Source organism: Mustela erminea, chromosome 14 (assembly GCF_009829155.1).
Source record: "Mustela erminea isolate mMusErm1 chromosome 14, mMusErm1.Pri, whole genome shotgun sequence".
Taxonomy (NCBI): domain Eukaryota; kingdom Metazoa; phylum Chordata; class Mammalia; order Carnivora; family Mustelidae; genus Mustela; species Mustela erminea.
Genome location: NC_045627.1, coordinates 76,317,152 through 76,330,255, shown reverse-complemented (window position 1 = coordinate 76,330,255; position 13,104 = coordinate 76,317,152). Strand labels below are relative to the sequence as shown.

The 13,104-nt window shown below is 40.8% G+C and overlaps 1 protein-coding gene across 22 annotated transcripts in view; it reads left to right on the top strand.

Annotated features, from left to right (window-relative positions):
- Positions 1-13,104, top strand: part of ABLIM1 (actin binding LIM protein 1) — a 300,396-nt gene that overhangs the window by 277,699 nt on the left and 9,593 nt on the right. For 8 of the 22 annotated variants that reach the window (XM_032313773.1, XM_032313777.1, XM_032313779.1 and 5 more), the window contains 5 exons: positions 1,996-2,142; positions 4,354-4,445; positions 5,636-5,741; positions 8,474-8,538; positions 9,253-9,313. In XM_032313773.1, the coding sequence (XP_032169664.1) occupies positions 1,996-2,142; positions 4,354-4,445; positions 5,636-5,741; positions 8,474-8,538; positions 9,253-9,313 (471 nt within the window). The remainder of the gene's footprint in view (positions 1-1,995; positions 2,143-4,353; positions 4,446-5,635; positions 5,742-8,473; positions 8,539-9,252; positions 9,314-13,104) is intronic. The other 14 variants (XM_032313794.1, XM_032313795.1, XM_032313775.1 and 11 more) reach the window with 2 other exon arrangements.

Here is a 13,104-nt window from a genome sequence, read left to right as displayed (position 1 = left end):
GCTGCCTTTAAAAAATCTAGTAGACGTTAATGAGTCCTTAAGGATTAGGATGACATGAAAAGCAAAGAAAGTTGAAAATGCACAAGGAAAAAAATTAGGCCAACATTCTAGGGGGAAAAAAGGACAATGTACATACAGTAATGACTCTAGAACTGTGATATTTTTTTTTCTCATCTTTTTTTTTTAAGATTTTACACCATGTGCTTGCTTTTTTAAGTTTGTTAACATTGTTTTTGTTTGTTTTTTTATGGTTTAATGTCTTCTCACCCACTCATTAACATGTGAATGTTTACTGACTTCACCAATTCTAATGCGTAAGTACTGTTTGAAGTCATGCTTTTCTTTTCTTTCTAAATTTAGGAATGAGACTCCAAGAGTTTGATATATTAATGTAGAAACTGTTTTTATTACTAAAATCTCTAAGGCCCTGCCTCTCTCAACAAACATAATCAAATAATTAAGATTTAAAGAAAGTGGATAGTGTTAGCTTATTTATTTGAAAAAGACTGGGTTTTTTCCCCCTGAAATGTACTCTGACTTCACTCTTTGTTATCATTGAGAGTAGCTCAGTCAGAGTGCCTTCCCAAAGGACAGTGTTCAAAAGAGCAGTTCCAAGGGATAGAACTAGAGGGCACGGTAAAAACTGCATTTGGAAAATGCTAGATTTAAATAAAGTCACACTTCTTTTTTTTTTTTTTTTTTTTTTTTTTTTTTGGTAATGCAGAACAGCTCCATCTTTAATGTGCTAACCCATGTTGTCCCTCTTTAAGAAGATGTCCTCTACAGTGTTTTCCGGGCTGAATTTTTAATTCTTCTTTTCATGAGGTTAAAGAGTCAGAAAAACACTACCTCATGCTTGGCCAAGACTTCGTCCCTGACAAGTCTATAGGGTGACCTTGGTCAAGTTGCTTCAGGAAAACGAGACACAGAAGGTTCCTACAAAAGTGGGCAGTTCAAGCTGAGGATTCAGAAAAATTATTTCCAGATTTTAAAATTTGTTAGCCCAGAGAGGGGGGCGGGAATTTTATTTAAAGTGTTCTAACTCTACTTGAAAGGTTTAGCAACATCTCAGGCCAGTCTGCCAGATTAGCCAGAATCAGGGTCTGACCATTAACCTTGTTTGTTTTGTTCCAGCTCGGTGATTAGATTTGGAGCTCTAAACCAGGGACTGACTCCTCCTTTAAGCAGAGTCATTAAGAACCCTCTGAACTAAGGCCCTTGCTAGTCTGGCTTTTGTTGTTTTCAAGTGTGATGACTCACTTGTATGTGCAGACCCTTGAGAAAAACAAGGAGTGTTCTGCATACGTAAGGCGCCATGTTGAATTCCTACAAGCTGAGAGCAGATTTTCCCATTGCCATTTCTCCTAGGACTCAAGACACATGTATAATACGTGAGGATTAGAATGAACTGGACGGATGTTAGTTAAAATGAACAGACACAAATACCCTAAGAGACAAAGCCAGCCCTGTCAGTCAAACGACAGTGTCATGTTTTTAACTTAGTTCTTTAATTTCAGATTGCTAATTCAGATTTCTAATTACTCTCGAAGAGTATTACCTGATGGAACTTTCTGTGATGATGGAAATGGTCTACCATTGTGCTTCCAGTATGGTAGCCACGAAGTCACAGGTGGCTACTGAGCACTTAAAATGCAGTTACTGCAGCCGAGGAAGGGAATTTTAATTTTATTCATTTGTTGGTTTCTTTTAATTTTATTAATTGAAATTTAAGTAGCCACGTGTTGCTAGAGCTGGTATTGGACAGCCCAGCTCTGGAACAAGGTGTTTTAGATGTTGAATGAAGTTTTGCTTCCAGTAGAACATAAGGAAAATGAGTTGGCACTAGGCCCTCCCGAGTGGCTAGGCAATTGATACTGGTCATAAACAGCTTTCTAGAATTGAAACTTTTGCCAGAAAACAAGAAAATTGTGTAAGTGGGTTGTACCACCATGGCCTTGCAGACCAATAGCTAAGCTCCCCCTGATTCCCACCTAGATGCAGCTGCGTTAGCAGCCCAGAGCAAGTCTTCAGAAGATATCATCAAGTTTTCCAAGTTCCCAGCAGCCCAGGCTCCAGACCCCAGCGAGATACCAAAGATTGAGACGGACCACTGGCCCGGTCCCCCCTCACTTGCCGCCGTAGGTATGCAACTGCGACAGCTAAGCCCCATGGACAAATTGGTAGGAGATTGCAAATGAAATGCTTCAAAATACACGAGAAAATAATGTCCTATTGTAAAGACTTTTAAGAAAATATGACGAGAGGTAGAGAAAAGCACTGAGGTAGTGTTCGCGTGTGTGCACAACACTTCAAAATTACAAAAACCCAATCACCAGAGCCTTGCACTAACCAAGCCACTGAGAGGCAGACAGAACTGGTCTAAAACAGATGATTGGCATGGACCTCAAGAGTTATTACTGCAAAATCAGTAACTCTTGAAACAGTGGAACCAAAGCCTCCTGCCAAGAACACTGTCCTGTCTAATTAGTCTGGTGGGCGGATTTACTGAGTGTCCACAGAGGCGTGACTTCTTTCAGTTAAACTTGTTTTAGACTATTTCTGGGTTATAATTTCAGTTCTCTTAACAACCAGTCTTAACACAGAAGCCCTCGCACCTTTCTTGCAAGATCACGTTCTCTGTCACTAAGAAGGGCTGACGCAGAGTCGTGGATGTTCTAAAATCCTACTCGTGTAGTTATGTGATCTTCCATCTATCATTTCCATGAAGTCTGTGCTAAAACGTCACATTGGAGCTGCTTCATTCATTGCGTTGAACCACAGATCTATGCTTTAGAACTGTGTCAGTGTTTTTACTGTTTTGTCAGTTGTGAAATTGTTTGGCCTAAAAAGTGCTATTAGCAAACCAAGAAGCTAATACTGAAAATTGAGTGAGTCAGCTTTACAAAGATACAACTGTCATCAGATTTTTGTCGACAACCTTTGAAAAAAGGCCTTCAATTTTCCAAATTTCCAAATTTTCTTCATCATGCTTTTTCTCGACAAGTTATTTTCTGGAACAACTTTTACAGACATGTAGGTGGATAATAAAGCAATCTATGTAGAAATACTTGAAGGAATAATTTACCTCCCTGGGTTTATGATTTGCAAGTACTCTGTATATCATGTTGACTTGAGACTATCTGATTCTTACAAACTTATGTCTTCTAGTTTTTATTAGTAGAGATCGGAGAGTGAGCTTTCACAGTGACATTTATGATTTTAAGAACTAAGAATCAGTCATCAGCTTTTCTCAGTCAGACTCTGTCCCACAGGCAGTTCCTGGGGCCTTTGGGGTTCCTAGTTCAGTCTTGCTACTTCATGGGGACGTAAACAGCTAAATTTAGGGGAAAGGAAGAATTAATATTTTGTTCTTAAAATCATCATCACTAACTAGTTAAAAGCTTTTTGGGGAACCCAATGGAACCCAATTTGGAACAAAATGAAGAAAAATTCTGGCCCATTAATTAAAATGATAAAAACTGAGACCATTAGTTCAAGTTTATTTTGATTAGATTAGCAAGCTTTCCTGTTTCCTCCCACAGCCAGATTAATCCGAGCAATTTAGGAAAAACAATAATTATCTTAATTTTACAACCATTCAGATGGATTCCTGCCTCTTACTCCCTCACTCCCCTTTTCCAAGAAGCTTAAAAATTGTAAATGATCTGCTAGATTGGACTAAAATAGCTCACTTTTTTAGCTGTCTTAACACGATTCATTGACCCATTAGTATAAAACTTTTTTGTGACCATTTTTTTCAAAGGATTGAGGGAACGAAACATTTGAGACTCACCTCTTAAAAGAAAAATAAAAGCATGGTTCTTAACAAATTTACTAAGGGCAGAAGATGGGGTGATCGTTATAAGGACAAGTCTAAATATTCAGAAAAGGAGAAAACTAGAAGATTACAAAACATGTCACGAGAGAGTGACTGTCTTACCTGTTTAATGGTCATGGACATGAATTTGGGTTCCTTCCTGTTTGAAAGCTGACCTCAGTGTCATCCAAAGAATAAGTCTGGATGCCCCTCCCCACTACCATAGATGGCTTTGGCCAGCGGCCAGTGGGATGACTTAGACCCAATCATAATGGCACCCAGTATCCTAACTGAGCAGGTCAGTTGTTAGGAGGCCAAAATTCACAACTTACTGGATCCCACATCAAACTTGCCTGAAACCCAAAACCCACCAGCAGGGCTCCATTGGCGGTGGGCCCTTCTTGCATCATGGGTTCATGAACGTTAAAGACCCCTGCTGATGTTGCCCTCGGATAAGTTGAGCGCAGGAGGACTAGCCCCTTAAGGTCCTCTGGCCGTGGGACTGATGTGAGAAGTTGTCTGTGCTGTGGAATTAGGAGCCGACGCGAGACGCAGATCTGGCGGCAGAGAAGATGACGAGGAGGAGCTGCTGAGGCGCCGGCAGCTGCAGGAGGAGCAGCTAATGAAGGTTTGTCCTTCAACTCCTTTGCTGTGGTCTTCAGTTCAGTTCCCTAGATTGGGAATTTTTCAAATGGACACTGTGGATGAGCCACCAAGGGAAGGAGAGGCCATCCTAGCCCTCACAGGTCTGGAAATCCAGTAGGCAAGAGGAGACAGGATTCTAGTGACCCGAAGGCAGGGTGCTTAGTATTGAGTGGGTTCCAGAAACTTTCGAGCTTCTGCAAGGAGAGCCAGACCACGTGGGGGGTGGGGGTATGCAGGGCATGTGTCGGAAGGGCTAGGTGAAGCCATGCTGTTCAGCCACGTGGTGCGACACCTGCATTCCTCAGTGTAGGCTCTGCTGAAGGAATTCCCTTGGGGTTGAGTGTTTCTCCAGCGCTTGTCCCAGGACTTGAAGGTCCTTGTATGTCTTTCTGGGCTAGGAGGGAGGGGATAAAATGGACTGCCACCAAGACGTCCTCGTTATACACCCCCACAGCATCCCGGAAGACCAAAAGAAGGATAATCCATTACAGCCTGGGGTAGAGGGAGCCAAGACATTGTATACTGTCCCAGCAGTCAGGGACTGATGAGTCTTTTCATGTCCCTTGACATTTTCCAAAGATACTTAATCATATGGGAAATGCACATGATACCAGTTATATGGAGGGAGAGGATACAAAATTGCATTTATAGCATGATCCCAGTTCTGTGTGATCTGTGCATAGAAAAGTGCTGGAGGGATATAAATGAAATGTAAATGGTGATTATCTCTGAGAGGTGGATTATGGGATTATGGGTTACCCTTCTTTCCTTCTAGATTTCCTAAAATCTGTGCAGTAAGCTTGTGTTACTCTTGTTTTCTTGTTTTTAAACAATTCAATGAAATTTGTTTTTAAAGGATACTGTCCCCAAACTCCCCTTTGCACATCAAAAATCGCCACACAGCCACACCTGCCTCCTGAGGTCTCCTGCTGGCTCACTGGGGAGGGCAAAGGGCGGAGAACAGTCTTCAGGCATGGAGCTCGTCCCGTGCTCGTCTGAGAGGGGTTCAGGGTCCAAAACCCGGCCTGTCCCTTGAGGAACCACCAGGCTCTGGCACTGTGTGTGTTCAGGCTACTCCACGGTCAGGAATTTCTTGCAGGACCTTCTAGAACAGAAACTGCCGTTCTGACGATAATTGTGGGCTTCACTCTCACTTTCCTTTTTTTGCGGTAGCTCAACTCGGGCCTAGGGCAGTTGATACTGAAAGAGGAGATGGAAAAGGAGAGCCGGGAGAGGTCGTCCCTGACCGCCAGTCGCTATGATTCTCCCCTCAATTCAGGTGAGCAGCGGGGCCACCGCCTTCTCCCAGCCAAGAGCCAGCCACCTGCCTGCAGGGAGCCCATCTGGACTGTTCCAGGAGAGGGGGAGCCATTCCTGGTGGAACCTGCAGAGTGTTCTACATGAACACTCTGGGAAGTGTGGGAAATGCACTGCATGTCAGTTTAGCTTATGAGGTTGCCATAGTTCAGGAGTGCCTGGGTGGCTTACTCAGTTAAGCGTCTGCCTTTGGCTCTGGTCATGATCCTGGGGTCCTGGGATCAAGCCCCGTGTAGGACTTTCTGCTCAGCAGGGAGTCTGCTTCTTCCTCTGCCCCTCCCCCTGACTTGTGCTCTCTCTCTCAAATAAATAAGAAGCTTTTTTTAAAAAAGCAGGCTGTTGTTCTTCCTTAAATGTGATTTCCTTCATGTTGGAGATGGGGGAACCCTTGGAGGACTTTTCTTTTTCTTTTTTCTTTTTTTTAAGATTTTATTTACTTATTAGAGAGAGAGAAAGAGCACAAAGAGAGAGGGAAAAGCATAGTCCCCACTGAGCAGCAAGTACTCTATGGGGCTTGATCCCAGCACCTTGAAATCAGGACCAGAGCTGACGGCAGATGCTTAACCGACTGAGCCACCCAGGTGCCCCATCCTTGGAGGATTTTGTGAAGGTGGTCAATTCAGGATATTCATCTTAGAGGGAATCAGCAGAAGGAAATTCTTACAGAGAACAGAATGCTTTGGGGCATTTGGAGATATGGGTATATCTCTATATCTGTAATATATGGAACACAGTTACACATATATATATAATTAAAAGTAAACATTAAAAAAATGCTCAGTCATTGAGAGGTCTAGATTTGGCAAGGAAGGAAGGTACATGATCAGGATTTTCTGTCTTTATGGTGTTTACACTCTCTGCTGGGAAAAGAAGACATCCACACATGCCGAAGGAACCGGTGGTAGTATCTTACCCTGGAAAGGGTCTCAGGCTTTCTAAATCCATGCCCCTTCAATTCCTATTGCCTTATTTCTGTTAGAGAAGAACTATGATTTTTGGCTCAGGGAACTCAGTTTTGCAGAAGAGACTTCAAAACAATTGATGAAATTGATTCATCCTTTTAATCTAGAGCATAATATGGCATTGTGAATCAAGAACCTTATAGGTCATTTCATTTTGACTCTTCTCTTAGAAAGGGGGGGAGGAGGGAATAGAGTGCCTTTTGATCGTGAACATTTTCAAAATACTGTTTTTGCATTCAGATTTCAGTAAAAGAGCTGAAGACCAACAGTGTTCTTTTTGACACTTTGGAAGATTATACATTGGTCTGAAACATTCCATCAGTATATTTTGTCCTGCTTATATTTGTCAGAAGCCAAGTCTCTCTTCACCCACAAGATTTCTTCTCTCATGTTCTGAACTAGTGCATAATTTTCCCTCTTGAAGGTTCTTTTTTTTTAAAGATTTTATTTATTTATTTGAGAGGGTTCGTTCATAAGAGAGACAGAATGAGCGGAAAGGGACAGAGGAAGAGGGAAAGGCAGGCTCCCTGCTGAGGAGGGAGCCCCTATCTGGGGCTCAATCTCAGGATCCTGGGATCATGATCTGAGCCAAAGGTAGACATTTAACCAACTGAGCCACCCCTTGAAACTTGAAGCTTCTTTAAAAATGTGTTTAGTGTTTCCTACATACAAGCACTTTTGTTAGACATTGTTCCATTTATTTTCACAACATGTCAATGAAGTAGATGATATTATTCTTCCCATTTTGTAGATCAGGTGACAGGTAAAGGATGTTTAAGGAACTTACCCACTGTCCCATTATTAATAACTAGCAAAACTAGGACTCTGTAGTCTGAGCAGAGCCCACATTCTGAACTGGAATGCCCTACTACCTCTCCTTGGTGCCTCACTGGCATCGATCTCAGTTTGGTGGTTTACTAATCTTCAGAGTTCCTTCTGATCCTGTAGTACGGTTCTGTAAGAATACATAGCACAGTATCTACATGAGTCAAGAAACAAAAGACTTCCACAGATGAAATACCACACTGAGGTGTTAAGTTGCAGAGCCAGAATCCAAGCTCAGGTCCGCTCCCGGCAAAGCTCCACAGTTGATGTAATGTCATGCTATTATTAACGGGATATCCTATCCTATGCCTCTCGGGAACTCAGCTGTGGTGAGCCAGGAGAGCATGACAACATACATGGTGGCTTTCAGGTCAGTTACCGTCACCATACCAACTGGGGCATGAGCTTATGCATCCAGATGGCCCTGGGTGCCAATCATTGCTTAGCTGTTCATAAGGTGAGCAAGCAACCCTGGACAAGGTCAAGGTTAGCCCCTATTTCTTCTCCTATAATGGAAGTAATACGGTAGTGCTATTAGGGTTGTATTGAGGATTTGGAGGTAAAGCAGTACCAAGCACCTCTTCCTTCTCCATCCCCCCCTCTCTGCATCACCCAAATGTGGTGGCCTTCCATGAGCATTAGAGCCCAATATTATTTGAGTTATTTTTTGCTCTCTTTTTCTGTGTATCATTTACTCAGTAAGGTAGAAGATGCATTGCCACTTTCATAAGAGAATTGGGCTTCTGGGGACACCTGGTTGGCTCAGTTGGTAGAGCATGCAGCTCTTGATCTTGGGGTCATGAGTTTGAGCCCCACATTGGTGGTAGCGTTTACTTCAAATAAATAAATAAATAAATAAATTTAAGAGTTGGACTTCTGATTTCCTTTTTTACCTTTTCTCATTCAGCTTCACATGTTCTATCATCTAAAACCTCATCTCTCCCAGGCTATGGAAAAAATGGTCTTCACCGGGTAAGATTTCTCAATTAATTGTTCCTGAGTTGGTTCCCTCTTCAGTCCTGGTTGAAGTGCTAATAGACTGTCTGTGTCTGATAATATGATCTCAGTGTTACAATATAATAAAAAATGTAATTCCCCTGATCTCCTCGCAAATCCCTTAAAGTTAACAGGCAAAATAACATATTTCTATTGAGAGAAAGAAAAATCGACTTTAGATGAGAGAATAGCCTGTATAAACTGGTGGGAAGACTACATTAATTAATTGTGTGGCAAATATTTCCACAGTCAAGCTACAAGTAATGACTTGAGCCTTTATCTCTGTTATAAAAGGATATGGGAAAGTTTGTTGCTCTTGCCCTCCCCAAAAAGCATAGAACAAATGCAGTTGTGTAGAGTTGTGCAGTTGTGCAGTCTGTGTGGAGAAATGTATTTTCATTTATGTAGAGTTGTGCAGTTGTGCAGTCTGTGTGGAGAAATGTATTTTCATTTATTGGCAAAAGATAACTTGCTTACCCAGCACCTGCTGGCATTGGATGCCCTGCAAAAGACAAAGAGATTTTGTAATAGTAGAAGACAAATAACGCACGTTCAGGAATTCAGCTTGGGAAGAATTCTGAGGATTTTGTAAATCCTTTCTTCCCTTTCACCTGACTCCAAAACCATGGCTCTGGAGCAGATTGTCTAATGGTGTGTTTTGTTTTGTTTTGTTTTGTTTTATCATTTCAGCCTGTTTCCACAGACTTTGCTCAGTACAACAGCTATGGGGACGTCAGTGGGGGAGTGCGAGGTAAGACCCGTGTGCATGGGCTGCTGAATGACTGGCCAAGTCATTGAGACAAGGTTGTGTAGTCAAGTGTACATTGGCTGGGCTCGTGCTGTCATCGGAAAGCCAGATCACAGCAAGCCTCTGGGAGCTAGTGGAGCATATATTAAGATTGCAAAGCAGGAGATAGTTCAAGATTATGGATGAGTAAGGGACCTTAGTTTCATCAGGTCCCAGGAATTCAGCTGACAGTTGTCAAAACATTCTGAACACCTGAGAACTCAACCTGATATTTAAAAAAAATAATACCTGGAACTCTACAAATAGAAAAGTGACCACTTTCTGCAAGAATGACAGGATGGAAAAACTTGCATCAGAGAACAAGAGGCAGTACTGACTGCCAGGAACCTAATCAGTATGGATATAAGTAAGCTATCCAAACTAGAGTTCAGAATAGTGATTATAAAGATATTGGGTGGGCTTGAAAAAAGCATGGAAGACACTAGAGAATCCCTTTCTGGAGAAATAAAAGAACTAAAATCTAATCAAGTCAAAACCAAAAAGGCTATCAGTGAGCTGCAATAAAAAATGGAGGCTCTGTTAGGATAAATGAGGCAGAGGAGAGAATTAGTGATCTAGAAGACAAAATGATGGAGAATAAAGAAGCTGAGAAAAAGGTAACTGCTAGATCATGAGGGAAGAATTCAAGAGATAGGTGATACCATAAAGCAAAGCAATATAAAAGTTAATTGGGATCTCAGAGGAAGAGGAAAGAGAGAGTGGAAGAGGAAAAAGAGAGCTCTTTTATATTGGAGCAAATTATAGCCGAGAACTTCCCTAATCTGAAGGAAGCAGGTATTCAAGTCCAGGGAGCACAGAGAACCCCCTCAAAATCAATAAAAATAGGTCAACACCTTGACATATAACAGTGAAACTTGCAAATCTCAGAGACAGAAAATCCTAGAAGCAGTGAGGGACAGTAGGTCCCTAACCTACAAGGGTAGAAGCATTAGACTGGCAGATGACCTATTCACAGAGACCTGGCAGGCCAGAAAGGGCTGGCATGATCTATTCAGGGTGCTAAATGAGAAACATATGCAGCCAAGAATACTTCATCTGGTAAAGCTATCATTCAAAATAATAGAGAGATAAAGCTTCCAGAACACATAGAAACTAAAAGAATCTGTGATCACTAAACTAGCCCTGTGAGAAATATTAAAGGGGATCCTTTAAGTGAAGAGAAAGCCCCAAAGTAGCATAGACCAGGAAAGAACTATAGAATATACAGAACCAGTCAGTGACTTTATAGGTAGTACAGTGGCACTAAATTTGTAACTTTCAAATAGTTACTCTGAATATAAAGGGCTAAAATGCCCCAATCAAAAGACACAGGATATCAGACTGGAAAAAAAGCAAGACCTGTCAATATGCTATCTGCCGAAGACTCACTTTAAACCCAGACACCTCCAGATCGAAAGTAAGGGGGTGGAAAACCACTTATCATCCCCTTGGACATCAAAAGAAAACTGAGGTAGGAATCGTTATATCAAACAAATAAGATTTTAAACCAAAGACTATAATAAAAGATGAGGGATGACACTATATCATAATTAAAGGGTCTGTCCAATAAGAAGATTTAACAATTACAAATATGTATGCCCCTAACATGGCAGCAGCCGGTTACATAAACCAACTAATAACACAATTAAAGAAACACATAGATAGTAATACAATAATAGTAGGGGACTTTAACACCCCCCTCACTGCAACGGATAGATCATCTAAGCAGAAGATCAACAAGGAAACATGAATGACACACTTTGAATGACACACTGGACCAGATGGACCTCATAGATATATTCAGAGCATTCTATCCTAAAGCAACAGAATACACATTGTTTTCGAGTGCTCATGAAACATTTTCCAGAAGAGATCACATACTGGGTCATAAGTCAAGTCTTAACTGGTATCAAAAGATTGGGACCATTCCTTGCATATTTTCAGACCACAATGCTTTGAAACTTGAACTCAGTCACAAGATGAAATTTGGAAAGAACTCAAATACATGGAGGTTAAAGAGCATCCTACTAAAGAATGAATGGGTCAACTAGGAAATTAAGAATTTTTAAAAATTCATGGAATCAAATGTAATGAAAACACAACCTTTGGGCAGCAAAGCCAGTCCTAGAGGGAAGTATATAGCCATACAAGCCTTTCTCAGGGGCTCAAATATACAACCCAACTTTACACCTAAAGGAGCTGGAGAAAGAACAGTAAATAAAGCCTATGTCCTGCAGGAGAAGAGAATTAACAAAGATTATAGCAGAAATCAATAAAATAAAAACCAAAAAAAAAGAACAGATCAATGAAACTAGAAGGTGGTTCTTTGAAAGAATTAATAAGATTGATAAACCCCTGGCCAGACTTCTCGAAAAGAGAAAGGACCCCCCAAAATAATATCATGAATGGAAGAGAAGAGATCACAACCAACACTGAAGAAATATAAACAGTTATAAGAGCATATTAGCAACTATATGCCAACAAGTTCAACAGTTTGGAAGAAATTGATGCATTCTTAGAGATGTGTAAACTACCAAAACTGAAGCAAGAAGAAATAGAAAACCTGAACAGACCTATAACCAGCAAGGAAATTGAAGCAGTAATTAAAAACCTGACAAACCAGAACCCAGGACCAGATGGCTTCCCAGAGGAAGTCTACCAAACATTTAAAGAAGAATTAAATACCTCTTCTTCTGAAGCTGTTTAAAAAAATAGAAAGAGAAGGAAAGCTGCTAAACTCTGTGAGGCCAGTATTACCTTGATCCCCAAACTAGACAAAAACGCTGCCAAAAAGAATTAGACCAATAACCCTAATGAACACGGATGCAAATATTCTCACCAAGATACTTGACAGTTGGATCCAACAGTACATTAAAAGGGTTATTCACCATGACCAAGTGGGATTTATTCCTGAGCTGCAACAGTGGTTCAACATCCACAAATTAATCAGTGTGATACACTACATTATGTTCAACATAGTGCTAGAAGGCCTCACCTCAGCAATCAGACAATAACAACAGAAATAAATAAAATAAATAAATAAATAAATGGCATCTGAATCAGCAGAGAAGCCAAATTCTCACTCTTTGCAGATAACATATTGTATGTGGAAACCCCAAAGACTCCACCCCAAAATTGCTAGAACTCATACAGGAATTCACCAAAGTCTCAGGATATAAATCAATGCACAAAAATCAGTTGCATTTCTATACACTAACAAGGAGACAGAAGAAAGAGAAATTAAGGGAGTCGATCCCATTTACAGTTGCACCAAAAACTATAAGATTAGACCTAGAAATAAAAGAGTCAGAGAACTATAAAACACTCATGAAAGATATTGAGGAAGACACAAAGAAATAGAAAAAATTCCAAATTCATGGATTAGAAGAACAAATATTGTTAAGATGTTTGTGCTACCTAGAGCAATCTGTACATTCAGTGCAGTCCCTATCACAATATCATCAACATTTTTCACAGAGCTGAAACAATCCTAACATTTCTGTGGAACCAGAAGAAACCCTGAATAGCCAAAGGAAAGTTAAAAAAAGAGAAGCAGAGCTGGTGGCATTACAATTCCAGACCTCAGGCTCTGTTACAAACTGTAATCACTCAACCACACAGTATGGTATGGGCCCAAAAACAGACACATAGATCAATGGAACAAAAAAGACAACCCAGAAATGGATCCTTAACTCTTAAGAACTATGTCAACTAAACTTTGACAAAGCGGGAAAGAATATCCAATGGAAAAAGAC